At 33.1% G+C, this 16,341-nt stretch overlaps 2 protein-coding genes across 4 annotated transcripts; both read left to right on the top strand.

Annotated features, from left to right (window-relative positions):
• Positions 1-408: 408 nt before the first annotated feature.
• Positions 409-4,771, top strand: LOC123890329. Of its 3 annotated transcripts, none has more exons than XM_045939917.1 (4): positions 409-1,050; positions 2,939-3,060; positions 3,145-3,208; positions 4,572-4,771. In XM_045939917.1, the coding sequence occupies exons 1-3, from the start codon at positions 726-728 to the stop codon at positions 3,205-3,207; spliced, it is 510 nt and encodes a 169-aa protein (XP_045795873.1). In that variant the 5' UTR covers positions 409-725; the 3' UTR covers position 3,208; positions 4,572-4,771. The 3 variants fall into 3 exon arrangements, with proteins under 3 accessions (XP_045795873.1, XP_045795874.1, XP_045795872.1); XM_045939918.1 differs by lacking the exon at positions 4,572-4,771 and adding an exon at positions 3,773-4,165; XM_045939916.1 differs by lacking the exon at positions 4,572-4,771 and adding an exon at positions 3,751-4,165.
• A 1,316-nt stretch (positions 4,772-6,087) lies between these two features.
• LOC123890328 (probable aspartyl protease At4g16563) lies at positions 6,088-8,085 on the top strand. The gene has a single exon (XM_045939915.1). The coding sequence runs from the start codon at positions 6,261-6,263 to the stop codon at positions 7,689-7,691; it is 1,431 nt and encodes a 476-aa protein (XP_045795871.1). The 5' UTR covers positions 6,088-6,260; the 3' UTR covers positions 7,692-8,085.
• Positions 8,086-16,341: the final 8,256 nt, after the last annotated feature.

The following is a 16,341-nucleotide window of genomic DNA, read 5'->3' as shown; positions in this document are numbered from 1 at the left end:
TATCTATAGAGTCTTCTTTTTTGGCAGTATTTAATATTTATATCTGTTAAGAAGCATCATAATATTCATTCTAATAAGCGAATGAAACAAGTTATTGTTGATTGGAATCCATTAAAATAAGGGCTTATTTGAATTGACTTATTTGAGTTGAACTACTGATATAAGCACTTGTGATACTCTTTAGGAGAATTCCTAAAAATAGCATATAACATCTACATAAACTATTTTCAGCTTTTGATAAATTCTTCATAATATATTATGAAAACGTGTAGATTATACAAATAGTTTGACTTTATTTTATCCTGTGTTATGAAAAAAGTTTATTCATAAGCACCTATCATGTTATAAGATAAAATAAGTTGTTCTTCAAATAGGGAATGGTCTTTCACTTCCTATTGATTCCAACTTCCAAGGACCATCCTACAAATTATTGATGAGTTGAAGTTGTTATGAGACAAGTTTTAGTTACTCAAAGTTATTTTAGAGAAAAACCATTTTTTTTAAAAATAAATTATTTTAGTCAATTTATCTATGGGCTGAGTCAGACAGACACTTGTACTTTTGTTTAACAGGAATACTTGCCTTCATTATCCATATCTCATATCGTTCTTTGGTTGTAGCTCTGAAATTCTTGTATGCTTTAGAAATTCAGGCAATTGAAAATCACCCCAACTTTGATTTTCTAAAGACAAAAGTAGTCACATAGTACTGCAGATTGAAGGAGTATGTCCCTACCTCAGAAGGCCCTGTCACTGTGCTGCAGCTTTGATGTTAGCTCACTCAAACCATCCCCAGCTACTCTATGCTGCTACAGGACCAGTTACCCTACACAAAAGGTATCATCATTAAGAACATCCAACATCCACATGCTCAATTCTCAATCTCTCCTGAGTACAACAACTTCTAAACTACCAAGGAAGGTGAAGCCTTTATCAGCATCTCTTTCAGTTCCACAGCCACTTGACCTCACAGAAGACAACGTCAAACAGGCTTTGGTTGATGCTAGAGGTGAACTGGGTCAGATCTTTGACACTTCTGTTGGTATGACAGGTATGTTATTTGTTGTCTTGGGAAAAATGAGCTTTTATTAATACATAATGGAATGCAGCAACAGTAAAGTCAGACTAAACATTGTTTCAGTTAGTATTTGTCCTTAACTAAAATTTGTTAATCACTCTGGTAATACGGATTTTGGCTAAAAATTAAGTAAAATACGACTAAAGATTGTTCCAGCTAGTATTGGTATTTAATTATTTTCTGTGGGGAGGAGTAAATGGGGGAAAGAAGATCAGTTGGGTAAAGTGGGAAGTAGTGTGCCAAAAGAAGTGTGATGGGGGTTTAGGGGTGAAAGATGTTAGAGTGATGAACTTATGTTTGTTGGGAAAATGGAGATGGAGATTACTTCAAAACGAGACAGCTTTATGGAGAGAGGTGCTTGCGGCTAGATATGGGAATCAAATCTCTTATAGTGTCGATTGGTGAGTTAGTTATTGATTTCCCCTCAAATTCGTCAGCTTGTTGGAACTTGGAAGGATTTAAGAGGGATTGACAGTGCTGTAACTTCGACCAATTGGTTCTCGGGAGCTTTGGAGAGAAAAGTAGGAGATGGTGGTTCAACTCTTTTTTGGTTGGAGAGATCGATAGGGGAAGCTCCTATCAGTATTTTTCCCTAGATTATACTCTCTTTCGGAACAAAAACAGGTGACTGTTAGAGAAGTATTGTCTCTGAACAGTGTAATCGCTCTAGATTGGTGTGGCGGAGAAGACTTTTCCAATGGGAGGTGGAATTGCTGGGTCAAGTCAAAGAGTTGTTGCGAGACGTAAGACTTTTTCCGGGGAGAGATAGGTGGATTTGGAATTTAGAAGGGGACGATATTTTTACTGTTAAATCATGTTATGATCTTCTGGCTAAGGTCTTGCTTAATTCTGATCCTTTGTCAGATATGGTATCTTTAGTCTTTAAGAATATTTGGTCGAGTCCTGCCCCATCGAAGGTTATCACTTTCTCTTGGAAACTTCTTCACGATCGTCTCCCTTCAAAGTGTAACCTTCATCGGAGAGGAGTTGTTCAAAATGTGAACAATCAACAGTGTGTGTGGTGTGTTGATAATTTGGAGTCTGGGACTCATCTTTTACTGCACTGTAATTTTGCCAAAACTGTGTGGATGGAGGTTTGTACTTGGCTGAGTTTGGATTTGATAATCCCTCCTAATTTGTTTATTCTGTTTCACTGCTTTTATGGAGGGGTTAAGTGTAACAAATTGAGGAAGGGCTTTCTTCTTATATGCATACGACACTGTGGTTGTTATGGAAGGCGAGGAATGAGAAGATTTTTAATAATCTGTCTAAAGCTCCCAAAGAAGTTGTTGAAGAGATTAAGGGTATGCCTTGGAGGTGGAGTGTTCATAGATTGAAGATCACGCCGTGTTTGCTTTATGAATGGCAACGTGAACTGGGGTATTGCTTTGGGAGATGATCTTGCGTTTCTTCTGAAGTTTCCGGCTTCTGGTTTTTTGTTTTAGTGCCCCGGCTTTTCTTTTTTAATTCTGGTGCGGCGGATGTATCTTTTGTTGTGTTTTTTGAGCTGTGTCGCTATTTTTTTGGTGCTGTTAGCTTGAGGATAGGAGTAGTGATTGTTTATTGTATTTTTTCCGGGGGGGGGGGGGGGGGGGGGGCAGCTCTCTGTGAGCGTGGCTGTTTTGTTTTGCTGCAGGATTTTTGTTTTCCTGTTTTCCTTCTATGTGTATGTCTTGTACCCATAGTTGTTCTCTAATAAAGTTTTTCCGTTTCCAAAAAATAAATAAATTAAAGTTTGTTAACCACTTGAGCTCAACTGCTCGACCACTTGGTTTAGTAACATCAACAAGAATTTGATTATGTGTAACAATGATAATAACAAGTATGAGGTCACATGACATATCTTGAACTTATGTTTCAGGTGTAGTTGAACTGGTGGAGTTGGATGGACCTTACGTGACCATTAGCCTAAAGGGTAGGTTTTGGCATAAGCGTTCAACTGTCCTTGCCAGACTTGCTAATTATCTCAAGCAGAGGATTCCTGTGAGTCTCTCTTCTCTTATTATTTTTCACCCAAAATGCAAAAGCAAACTTCAAGATTACAACCCTTTTATGTTTTTGTTTCAGGAGATTTTAGAAGTTGAAATAGAAAACGAGCAACAATTGGATGATAGTCCAGCGAATTTCTAAGGTATTATCCTTGCCACTCCTTGGTGAATGCTATTAAAAATATCTTGTGGGATAATCATTTTGTCAATTGGGTGGGTTCATATTCTCCAAAAGGCTAACCAACCTCAACCTGTATGCATTTAAGGATGTGCAAATGTAACTTTCGCCCATCATCGCCAAAAAAGAAATCTAACTTTGGGGCATTAAGTTGATTTTAGATTTTATTTAAGTCCATTGTGTATAGAAAGTTCACCTATGTGGTGTGCAAGTGTCGACGTGGCTGAGTTTGAGTGCTGACAGGCATATGACTATAACTATAAAGTTATGCTTTACAAAAGTGGCACAAGGTGGATTCAATTGGGAAACATAAAGGGGCACTTCTATTTGATTACTATTTGAGTGATACATTATGTAGTTTCATACGAAACAAGTTATATTATTTTTCTATTATATTGTTTTCATTGAGATTAATCGCTGTGCAATGACATTGTAAATCAAGTTTAAAAGGCAAACTCGAAAAGTGAGTCGTCTGACTCTGATGCTTTAAAAAATTGTTTTGCTTAGGAGTTAGGATGCGCCTTTTCAGGCCTGTTGTTTCTTCAAGTATGCAGTCTCTGGTATGAAAGTACTTCTAAACATGTATGAGGGACTCCTTCTCATCTTGGATATGACTATGAGGATGCTCACTATTGACTCTGAGATCTGTGATGCATAGTTACATTCTTATGTTGTTTTCCACTAATTCTTCAAGCTTCCTATTGCTAGTAGTGGTAGAGGACATTCTAAGCATGTATAATTTTACTCCATTTGAGCGCGCGCATGTTAATATGTTAATGCTCAGAATACTTAAGTTCTTCAACAGAGAGTTTGGTATCATCAAGATATCACAAGAGAGTTTTCTCGTAACAAATTTAATATGGTATTTCGTTGTATTATAAGCACATCTTGTGCCTTTTATACATGAAACTTGTGATGAAAATCCATATGGATGTTTACTTTTCTTCTGAAGATTGTGATGAAACTCCATTCAAACGCATCTTGGGTTAGGATTAAGTTTTTATGTTTCCACCTCTTTTTCCTTATTGGTATTGAATGTTTATTAAGGACTACTATTATTAAAAAAATTATACCGTAAATGATTGATGTATACACATGCAATTCAGTCAAGTACACAAAAATGATGAGCTCCAATTGTGGATATTCTAATAACTTTTTTGTCACATGTGCATTATTCTGCTTTGGTTTGGTTTTTGTACTTGTGCTCCTAACTTGGTATCCTGATTGATCATCCCTCAATCTGTGTCCTCTTTCACATGGTCTACTGTTTCTATTTGAGTCATACCAACTGATTAAATTTTTTTGGTGCACTTTTGTATGTGTAAAAGTGTTTTGAAGAAGGAAAAGTAAAAGAAAAACACTAAATAATTGGTCAAATGATACAAGACACAAGTGGAAGTGGTACCAAACTACCAACGCCTGATATAAATGCAGTTCAGAGGATATAATCAACTTACTATACAATCTTCTGTTCACAAGTGTTGTAAGCTCTTCTAATAATTGCAATGTTAAATGAGCTTACACTTCATTCTTTGCTCATCTCATTGAAATAGTAACCCCCTCCATCTATGGGTCCATTCTAAATTACTTCTTATCACTCTTAAGTGTAGTTTTCTCCTTCTTTTTGTTAGAATTCAATTTTTTCCTTTTTTTTTTTTTATTGGGTTGGTTTATATTTTCCATATTTTGTTCATTTCCTATATTTTAATCTAATTTTAACTTATAAAATAATATGTTAAATAAAAGTTGTATAGTACATTTTAGAAAATTTTGATATGGGGTAGGTGGCAATAGTATTTCTAGAAATAAAAGTGGGAGCACCCGAACCATATTTTATGGGGGCAACTCTCTTTTAGAAAAAAGTTATAATGATTTATTTTAAAGAGGATACCCTATATAATAGATGAAAGAAGGTGAACATAGTTTTTCCAAAGTTATTTAAGCTCTAGCAATCAATTTTATGTCTTAGAAGTATGCCTCTATATACATAATTAGAAGTTATGAAGCACTTAAATTTTTCGAATTAAGCGTATCTTAATGTATAAAAAAAGGTTCAATATTACTATCCCTCAATGATGGGTATGTCAATTTTTTTTATTTTTTATTTTTTTTGGGTATGTCAATTTTACTTTGTAATAAAACCCAAAAAGGGGAGGTGTACATGCAGAGTGCGTTGACACTCAGTATTCGAGTCCATGGCAACAACAACACCAAACCTCAAATTCTACCGTTACAGTTGGTGCGTCAAAATGTCTATATAAAAGATATGACCAAGCACCAAAAAGAAAAATATATGACCAAGAATGAATTAATATAAGCAGTAAGAGATTTATAGTAAAAAAAAGTGGTACGAGACTTCTGCCCTTATAAGTATGTAATTAAATATTTGATTGATATCTTTGTGTATGGAAAAAAAAATGGAATTGCGTTGATGCAATTTTCAACCATTCGATTTCGATTAATGATTGAGATCATTTAAATGTATTAAATTAACGTGTTGTTTAGACTGTCTGATCTCAAATCAATAGTTGAGATTGAAAATAACGTCAAACTGCATGGATGATGATAGCAGCAGATCATCTAGATCCAATAAAAATAAGCAACCCAAACTAAATTAGATCTTATTTACCAAAGAGTGTTTAGGTGAATAGATTGAAATATCCTCTAACACAGTTACATGAAAAAATTTTGTCGCTCATTATAATCGTATCCAACTTAAGAGATTAATGTAATATGTCATAATACGTCCTTACTTGAACAAGATCTGTTCTATAAAATCGTATTAATATAGTATGCTAGAATAGTTTTATATTTATTTTTTAAGAAAAGTCTTGTATTTGCCCGTTGAGGTTGCTTGGCTGCTTGCTAATGCCTAGTATAAACCCAAACTAATAATGCATTTATAAACAAGCCACCAAAACAGAAAATCCCATAATTCATCATTCAATTAATTCATTCTATCTTCTTTACATCTCAAACTTGAGACACTCCACATTCCACAAACAACCCCATTTCCAATGGCCTATCCCTACATTCTCATTATCCTCTCTCTTCTCTCTTTCCTCCTCACATTCTCTTCTTCCAATGTCCTAAACCCAAACACCATTACCCTTCCTCTTTCCCCTCTATCCCCCAAATCCCAATCCTCAGATCTCTTCCACTCTCTCAAAACAGCAGCTACATCATCTCTATCAAGAGCTCACCATCTCAAAACCCAAAAAACAAATCACAAATCACCCAAATCATCATCTTCAATAACCAACACACAAATTTTCTCAAAAAGCTATGGTGGTTACTCCATTAACCTCAATTTTGGAACACCATCACAAACCTTATCTTTTGTCTTAGACACAGGTAGTAGTCTTGTATGGTTCCCCTGTTCCTCTCACTACCTCTGTTCCAATTGCAACTTCCCAAACATAAACCCAACAAAAATCCCATCTTTCATTGCCAAAAACTCATCTTCCTCAAAAATCCTAGGTTGTACAAACTCAAAATGCGGTTACATTTTCGGACCGGACATCGAATCTCGTTGCGGAGATTGTAATCCAAAAACAGAAAACTGTAACAGCACCACTTGTCCTGCTTATATAGTTCAATATGGTTTAGGTTCAACCATTGGTTTCTTACTATTAGAAAATCTAAATTTTCCCGGAAAAACTGTTCAAGATTTTCTCGTAGGTTGTTCCATTGTATCAACCCGACAACCCTCCGGCATCGCAGGTTTTGGTCGCGGTGAAGATTCTCTTCCGTCGCAAATGGGTCTTAAAAGATTCTCTTATTGCTTACTTTCTCATCAATTCGACGACTCGCCGGAAAACAGTAACCTCGTTTTACAAGTTTCCTCCACCGGCGATACCAAAACAAAAGGATTAAGCTACACTCCGTTTAGAAAAAACCCATCAACGAATAACACTGCATTTCTTGAATACTATTACGTGAATCTACGTAGTATTGCTATCGGAGGAAAAAGAGTTAAGATTCCGTTAACAGTTTCTGAACCGGGAATTGACGGTAACGGTGGAACTATCGTTGATTCTGGATCAACGTTTACTTTTATGGAAAAAGAAATCTTTGATTTGGTTTCGAAAGAGTTTGAGAAACAGCTTAAGAATTTCACGAGAGCGAAAGAGGTTGAAGAAACATCGGGGTTGAGTCTCTGTTTTGATTTTACCGGAGTTATAAAAACGGTGTCGTTGCCGGAGGTTGTGTTTCAGTTTAAAGGGGGTGCAAAAATGAAGTTACCGGTTGAGAATTATTTTTCTTTGGTTGGTGAAGGGGATGTTGTTTGTTTAACTTTTGTTACTGATGGAGTTTCTGCGCCGGAGAGAAGTGGTGGTCCGGCGATTATTTTGGGGAATTATCAGCAGCAGAATTTTAATGTTGAGTATGATTTGGAAAATGATAGGTTTGGATTTGGACCTCAGAGTTGTCAAAAAAGTGCTTAATTTTTTAATCATTTTTTGAGAGATTTGGAAATGATACTGTTGCATGTGGAAGCTATTTTAGCGGCGGTGAAAATGAAATCACGGTGGTGCAATGGTTGTGATTATGCGGCGTGGCGGCTAAGTTTATTAATTATGATTTATTAATTGTTTAGATTATGGGGTCAATGGAGTAAGCATAAGATTACTGATTACCCCCTTTGTTTTTTTTTTTTTTAATTACTTTTGCATAAAGTTTACTACTAAAAGTTAATTTAATTATTACATTACATAAATAAATGGATGCTTACTCATCGGTTTATAGAATCAAACATGTATAAAGCAGGAACACGTTACATTCCTTTTCTTTTGATGTTTGATGTTTAAAGTTGAGGAACATAGAACATTGATTAAGTAACTATTATTGGACATATATTTATTTTAGGCTTAATTAGTCAAATAGTCCCTTAAAGACATTTTAAATTTCACAATGATCCTTTAAAGAAAAAAAGGTACGGATTAATCCCTTAAAGACATCTCCGTTAACTAAAAAGGTCATTTTCGTTAGTTTTTAACACCAAATGTATTAGGTGGATCACCATTGCATATGGTCCACCATTGCATATGGTCCACCATAGATCTTAATAATTCTTTTAATTTAAGTCGTTTGATCTTATTAAAAAAAAATAACCATTGAATTTTGAAGGTACACGTATCTAATGGTGCATCATTATCAACTAGTTTTTTTTCTCAATTTCTTCATCTTCTTTCTAAATTTCTTTTTAACATTCATCATCATCTTCATAAATCTCCTTCAACCAAAATCCAGATCAGAAAAAAAAAAAAAAATCTTCATCTTCTTCCTTTCCTTATTCTTCATCAACATCTTCATAAAAACCCAAATCCAAAAAAATACTTTAAAAAATTCAGAAATTAAAATCCAAAATCAAAATTTTTCATGTGAATCTAAATCCAAAAAACCCAAATCCTAAAAACATTGTTAAAGCTAAGAAGATGTAATTGATTCCAAGAACCGTTCCAAGTTACCCAACCGCTTCACCTCCGGTTCACACGAAGGCACTGCAACCACTTTCTTGATCTCTTCAGACCCAACTCAGTTCTCACGTTTCTCTTCTTACCACCACAGGTGATGACCGACTCGCCATAACATCGCTGTGAGCTGTACGAATCCTATCATTCTACGAATCCTCGCAGCGACCGTGTGAAAAGTTAACAACGACCCAGAAATGAAAAACAAAACGTTTTTGGTTATGCTATCTTTTGGTTGGAATTTAGGATTTCAATTACCAATTTAGGGATTTTTTTTTTTTGATGAAGTTGCTGATGAACATGAAGAACAAGAGAGAGAGAAAAAGATGTACAACAAAAGAAATATTTACTTGATGATGGTTCACCATTACATTCAGTAGACATGCAAATCCAACCATTGCATTTTTAATAAAATGATCAAATGGTTCATATAAAAACAAATTAACGGAAATGACCTTTTTGATTAACGGAAATGTCTTTAAGGGATCAATCTAGACCTTTTTTTCTTTAAGGGACCATTGTGAAACCTAAAATATCTTTAAGGGACCATTTAACTAATTAAACCTATATATTATTTATATATTTTTATTTAATTCTCTCTTCTTCTTTGTTTTTGTTGATAATTGCCATTTTTATTTATTTCTCTTAGAAAACTATAGGACTGGACAAAATATCGACGGATATTCGCCTAAGCTCAATAACGTCCAAATGGGCCACTCGTCTGAGACATATGAAGCCCAAAGAGACCAAGTGAAGGTACTCGCCCAGGACGTCAACAATATACTCCTAACCCTAAGGGAATGAGTGGCGAAAATATAGTCACGTGGGATATATATCCCTCGAAAGGTGGAGCCACTAGCTCCGGAGAGTGGGACGGGAGTATCTTGCCCTGATCCGTTATCCCAAGGCCTATATGTGGGTCTTTTGTCGAAGAGGATTATCACTTTCTACATATCTATCTACTCTAAGGCGTAGACCTAAAATCATCTCTGGCTAAGTATCCGTATTTTGATTCCAGGAAGGAACAACTATATATCAGCTTAATCATGTAAATATAAAAATTATTAGTTCGAACTCTTGTTCATGTGTAAATAAAAAAAGAATTCATTTTATATGTTTTATAGATTTTTTGATAAAGATTAGTCAGCAGCGGTGAAAATTTTGTATCTATTATAATAACATAAAATAAAAACAATATAATCATGTGTAAATAGCCACCAATTCTCTAAAGTAATACTACCTCCGTTTCAAATTACTTGATGTTTTAGAAAATTTTATTTTTTTTAAATAACTTGTCGTTTTGATAATTTAAGGTTATATTTTGTTTATTATACCCTTATGTAAATTCCAAATATTTAGTAGTTGTTGAAACCGTAAAACATTTAATATATTTTTGAAATACTAAAGTTTTTTTTTGGTACATAACATATTAATTTTTTTTGTACATGATATATTAAATTTATTGGAAAGAGAAAGTGTACGCAAAAAAATATTGGTGAATTAAAATAAGGGTATAATAGGAAAATAAGGTGCAACACTTTCTTAATTTCTTGTTTTTTTCTAAAACGTCAAGTAATTTTAAACGGAGGGAGTACCAATAAGAGTAAAATTAATAGGATTAACCAATGAGAGTTGCATCCGGCGCAAGTGGGGCTAAAATTTTACATATGGCGATCTAAAGTTTGAATATCGATTAAAAGAAGTATTCAAATTTTATTAAATTTCTTTTGCAACTTTAGTAAAAATATGTTGGACCGAGCTGGACTTTATTTGACCCGAAGCTGATAATATTTTTTTAGCTTAGGCTTAGCTATAATCTACTATAAGCTTACTTTTAGGCCTTTTCCCAACCTTTTCAAAATTTGGTATGACTTATAGCATACACAAAAATATGTTGATATTGGGCCATGCTAACTAGTGTTTTTAGAACACTTGTTATGAAAATTAAAATAAGTAAGTTTTACATTGAAAGTAACTTTTTTTATAATTTTAGTAAAAAAAAATAATGTAGAAATATATAAGTTTCAAGGTTTGTTTGATTAAAAAAAAATAAATGTAGAAATACATAAGTTTCTAGATTTTACCATATTTAGTACCTTCATAAATAAAGATAAGAGAGTACTATCTTTGGCCTTTTTTTTTTTTTTTTCTAAAAAAAAACTCTCCATTTCTCTCGTACTTCTTTGTGTTTATCTTTGTACATATATTCAAAATGATTTTATACATAAATAGAGAATAAGCTGCGCTGCTAATTTTTTTTTACAATAACATTATTTTTTAAAAAAACTACATTTAAAAACTTAGAAGATACTGTATATTTCAATGTTTAATTTCTTAATATTTTTTTCTTTCACGAGATGCACAATATGACTCTTTTGCCCTTTAATAAAGAGCGGACGAATGGAATATGGTATTACGATCCATTGTTCACATTGCCAGTGTGGAGTGATTCCCAAAAAAGACCTACTGCACATGTCATGAATATATTCTTTAATTTCTTTTTAGGGTTCTTCCTTTCTGATTTAAGCTAAAAGAGCATGTTCTTTAAAAATAAAATAAAAATACCAGTTTTCCTTCACGTGTGAGGAAGGTAAAGTCAAGCGGTGTGGGTTCCTTATTATTCGTTGCATGTATCTTCTGTATTGCGTTGCGCTATTTGCGTTTCTTGCATTGTTTTGGACTTTATCATCACATGATATATGAACCTCATGTTCCAACTAAACTAGAATTAATATTTAGTTTTACTATAAATTCTCAATAAGTGGTCAGAGTTTTGGACTCTTAAATAAGTGATTAAAGATTCGATTCCTGACTGTTTCTGTTTATCGAGAAAGTTTGGCACTTTGGCTTAAATGAGAGAAATAACTTTGTATGTTCATAGAATGTCTAACATAATTAATATTAGTTTCACATTTGAGAATAACACTGCTAACTAATAATAGTACTAGTTGTTAGTTCGATAGTTCATGTATGAAGTTTTCAGCTTCTGACCTGAAGGTCTGTACTTCTGATGCAGTAAGCTTTAGGCATGGCAATGGGACGGGGCGGAGACGGGTTTTGCCCTCCCCAAACCCAAACCCATAAAGTTCGGGTTTCCCCAAACCCATCCCAAATTCGAGCGGGGATAAAAATGATAACCCCAAACCCATACCCATCGAGGATCGAGTATCCTCATCGGGTTTCGGGTATCCCCATTAGCCTCTTTCCACATGAATTTAGATTATATTTTAGTATTTTTTTATTAAAAAAAATGTTAAATGTCCAAAATTATTTTCTCTCAACAATATTTTTTTAAATAAAAAAAAAAATAGAGAAAATGGTTTGTTTAATACTCAACTTAAAATAAAAAATAAATATATGAACGTAATTTAAGAGATTGTTTAAGTGTTTCTAATTTAAAAGTGGTGAAATTTAATTTTTAGTATAAACGGGGCGGGTTCGGGGTGGGTATCAATGTACCCATTACCCGCCCCAAACTCATCTTTTGAAATTGGGGAAAACCCAAACCCGAACCCAAACCTAGTCAACTCGAGTTTTAACTGTCAAAGCGGATATGATTTGGGTGGGTACCCGCGGGTATGAGTTTTATTGCTATGCCTAGTAAGCTTAGGTTCTGACCTCTTGAGTTCTAAAGTTACAAGTCTAAGTTTTGAACTCGTAAGTTTTGACCTAGTATAGGATTTTAATATCTGGGTCCGTTATTTTTTCTATTTTGTTAATTAAAAGTTAACCGTCAAGTTAGTTGTTACGACTGACTTAATTTGTTAGTTACTTAACATTTTAGTGTATATAAACACTTATAATCTCATTTCGTCAATATATAATACAATTTTATTAACTCATATTTCTCTTAACTCTCTCAAATTATCACCAACACTAGCTGGCTATTAGAAATTGATATGTCATCCTAGTTGCTAAACGTTACATGTAGTAATCTATGGCAGAGCAGTATTATTTTGTTATATATGATACCGACATGTAAAGGTTATACAATGCCAAATTGTGGATATGGTCCCTAGTTTAATTTTACTTTGTTGGTATTTGTCACATGCACATTTACTTACCTCGTCTAGTAACTTATATACAACAGAAGCACAAGTCACTCCAATTATTTTTTAACTACATCAAAAAGATCCAAAACAAACATGTCATCAAATGTAGTACTAGTAATCAGATTTTGTCAAGGTGGTTATAATAGTTGAATTAAGATCAAATGGCGCAGAAAGCATACAAATTTTGATTTTTTTTTTTAATTTAAAATCTAGATCATTCGATCTAGACCTAAATATTATTGATGATGTGATGATTGTGTGAATGTATGAAATTTGTGTCCATATAAACAATCTAAATCTCTAATAATCTAAGTAGGAATGACATGGTTAGATTGTAGCAAGAGGGGTTTAATTATTTTATGCAATTGTGTTATTATTTTTTCTTATGAGAGCAATTGTGTAACCGATCAATAGAGCTAAAACAAATTTTAAATTGAGATTTTATAAAAATTAACGAGAGCAAAATTAGAGAACTTTAAAATCTAATTAGTATTATTGTCAACAAAAAAAAAATTCTAATTAGTATTTATAATATTACACAATACCAAAAAAGAGTGTATTTATATGATTGATTTTCTTTTTACCAAATTAATTAAGGAGTAACAAAAATAATGAGTGAAATTACTATTACAAGTGAAAACATAAATACTATTACTAATTAAACTTTTTGCTCTCAAAAAAATAAATACTAATTAAAATTAGTACCAATAATTAAATTAAAATAATAAAATTGAGGCCTACAATAATTATTTATTTCATTGCGTCTTGGGCTGGCTTTGCTTGTGCATGTGCTTATTAGTAATTTTAGTAGTTTAATTAGTGCACTAAAATAGCGTTGATAGGAATGCTACAAATGGGCTGTCGTTGGTTAGTTGGATTCATATTTTTGGTAAGTATACATTTGAATAGTATATAGGCTTGATGAACTTTTTTAGTGCATACATTCAGAATGAGGTTAGGGTGAACATAAATGCTCCCAGAAATAGATCATTTTTTGGAGCAGTAGGTATAGATCATTTTTTAGCCTTTGGTGATTTGTTAAATGATAAAGATAAGGGGCGCATTCGTTATTCGGTATGGTTGGCAACTACTTGGAATTTATGGAAAGTTCGAACAATGTTATTTTCAATGGGGGCATTCCGGATGAGTGGGCGTTTTTGGAGGACATTAAGCTTACTTATTGGCTTTGGTTTTCACGTCGATTTGGTCGTAAAGCTTGTATTCATTTTCCTAATTAGTGTTTAGATCTGATGACTTGTATTCTTAATTCTTGATATTCTTATCATTTGTTGTAAGGAATTGAGTACCTCTTGTACTCCCTTATAATATCATTTGCTTATATAAAAAAAATGCTCTCAGAAACAGAAAAAATAGAAATAGTACAAGAGAAAAATATAAAATATAGTATATTTGATGTATTGTTTAAAATAAGAGATTGAGACAAAAATTAAAGTGAAAAAAAAAGTGTTCCATCATTTTTTCTCTTAACTCTTATCTTGGTGATAAAAGAACAAAAAAAAGGTCAGAGAGCAAACAAAAAGAAGCAAGAGAAGCAACGAGAAGCTCGGGCTAACAAAAACTACTCCCCTAGCGTAATCTAGAAGAAGAGAAGCAAACGAAAAAAAACCCACCACCACCATCAACTTCATTGAAGCTCGGTGTCACCATCAAGTGTGACACCATGTTGTAAGTTTTGATGGATTTGGTGTTGGAATTGATGATTGTTGCGGAAAATGATGATAAGAAAGCTTCTAGCTAGGTTTTAATTGGGGATAAAGAAGGGAAGAAATTGTGAAATTATGGTTCAAAATTTGGATGATTTTATAACATATTTTGGGATTTTATTTAATTTAAAACAATATTAATCAATTTTGGCACATTTAAATTGCTCACATGTGCATACCACGTCAGATTCCTAGTGAGAGTTAAAAATGTAAACAAATTTGGGGACAGAAAAATTTAGAGTTACCATTATATTATTCATTCGATGAATTTTTTTGAATATACAAAGTAAAAGTTGATATATTTCAAATGATCAAACATATTTAACCCATAAAAAATAAACTTCATTTCTATTCTACATATATCACCCCAAATTTTCAATTTTATCATTTTCGGAAGCCAATATCATCATCAACTTTCCAACTTGACATTGTCTTACCTTGTATTTTCTTCTTGACTTAGTGAGAAAAAACTACACTCAATAGTTAATAAACTTCGTAATTTGAGTATACCCGAGTTCGACCTCAAACAACTATTGCGGACTAAACTTTTTTTAACTTTTGGTTGAACTTTAGATTGGTCAATTCCTCTTTTCTATGTGGTACCGGAAGGTTAACACCAAAATCATCAAATAAATAGACGACGACTAATTTAAAAGGAGTGTGGGAACGGACATTCAAGGGACTAGGGTTCCCTACATAACATGCTGCATAACGAGGTACAACTCTCATATGTTTCTTAATTGTCGCCGTTTGCACATGTTGTACTTCCTTGGCTTCAAGTATCTACGTATAATTGTTGTTAAAACAGTGGATTACATATATTATGTATGATTAACCATGAACAGTGGAATGTGGATTGCATTATTTATTAAGGGTTGACTTGTTGACAAAGCTCCATGTTTGTGTTTACTACTAGAAAATTGTCTTTTTCAAATACAAAATTTTAGACAGAATATAGGAGCATTTCTTCCAATGTCTCTATCAACTGAACGGTATAATTGATCTCTTTAGATTAGTTGGTCTTTAGGCTAGATATCGATTTTTTTTTTTTAAATTCTAATATTATGAAAGGTGTGAAACTGCTATGGAAGAACAAAATTAAAAGATAAATGACTGAGCATAACAATTTTTTATTTTGTCTTCTTAAATTTTAATTGCTCAATTTTAAACTCAAAACTTTCACAATTACTTGATTTTAGTTCTCTAAATTTCAATTACTCGATTACGGCCCCAAATTTACTCCATTTTACATTTGATACATAACCATAAACACATAGTTCATATTGACAAAACTCAGTACTAATTCTTTTGTCAATCGGAACTTACTAATTCCAAATGGATCAAAGCAGTAAGGCCCGTTACAACAATGAGCCCAATACAAGTAAAACTATTTAACAAACCCTCCTTTAAATTGAGCATTACAACACAATCACAAATGCTCAATTCAAACTACTGAAATCTACCATTCTTGTTCCCTCTCTGAGCTTGAAGCTTCGAGTTTCAATGGTTTAGTTATGATATCAACTAGCTGCTCCCGTGACTTGCAATCTTTAGTAAGATTCCTAAGAAAATGATATCTAACATCAACGTGTTCACACCTATCATGCATAATAGAGTTCTTAGAGCATTCACAATGGAGCACTCCATTTTTGAGTACTTAAATGGTCCCACATAGACACATCATCAATTTATTATTTTTTTAATAATAGTACCTAATAGGTACTCAACCCCTCCAATGGAGCATTTATTAAAAAGTTCTAAAATGGGTCCCATCAATAACTCCATATTATTAAAATTTGAAATTTAATTTAAAATAATATTGCCAAATTAATTTTTTTTGAATATATT

This window comes from Trifolium pratense, linkage group LG6 (assembly GCF_020283565.1).
Source record: "Trifolium pratense cultivar HEN17-A07 linkage group LG6, ARS_RC_1.1, whole genome shotgun sequence".
Taxonomy (NCBI): Eukaryota; Viridiplantae; Streptophyta; class Magnoliopsida; order Fabales; family Fabaceae; genus Trifolium; species Trifolium pratense.
Note: the sequence above shows the minus strand (reverse complement) of the source record. Positions and strands in the feature narration are given on the sequence as shown.

What these genes read in the sequence shown, in the direction of transcription:
- LOC123890329 (XM_045939917.1), top strand. Translation starts at nt 726, where the DNA reads ATGTCCCTACCTCAGAAGGCCCTGTCACTGTGCTGCAGCTTTGATGTT. An exon ending in CACTTCTGTTGGTATGACAG is followed by an intron (nt 1,051 to 2,938) that starts GTATGTTATTTG and finishes CTTATGTTTCAG; the next exon opens with GTGTAGTTGAACTGGTGGAG. An exon ending in ATCTCAAGCAGAGGATTCCT is followed by an intron (nt 3,061 to 3,144) that starts GTGAGTCTCTCT and finishes TTTTTGTTTCAG; the next exon opens with GAGATTTTAGAAGTTGAAAT.
- LOC123890328 (XM_045939915.1), top strand. Translation starts at nt 6,261, where the DNA reads ATGGCCTATCCCTACATTCTCATTATCCTCTCTCTTCTCTCTTTCCTC.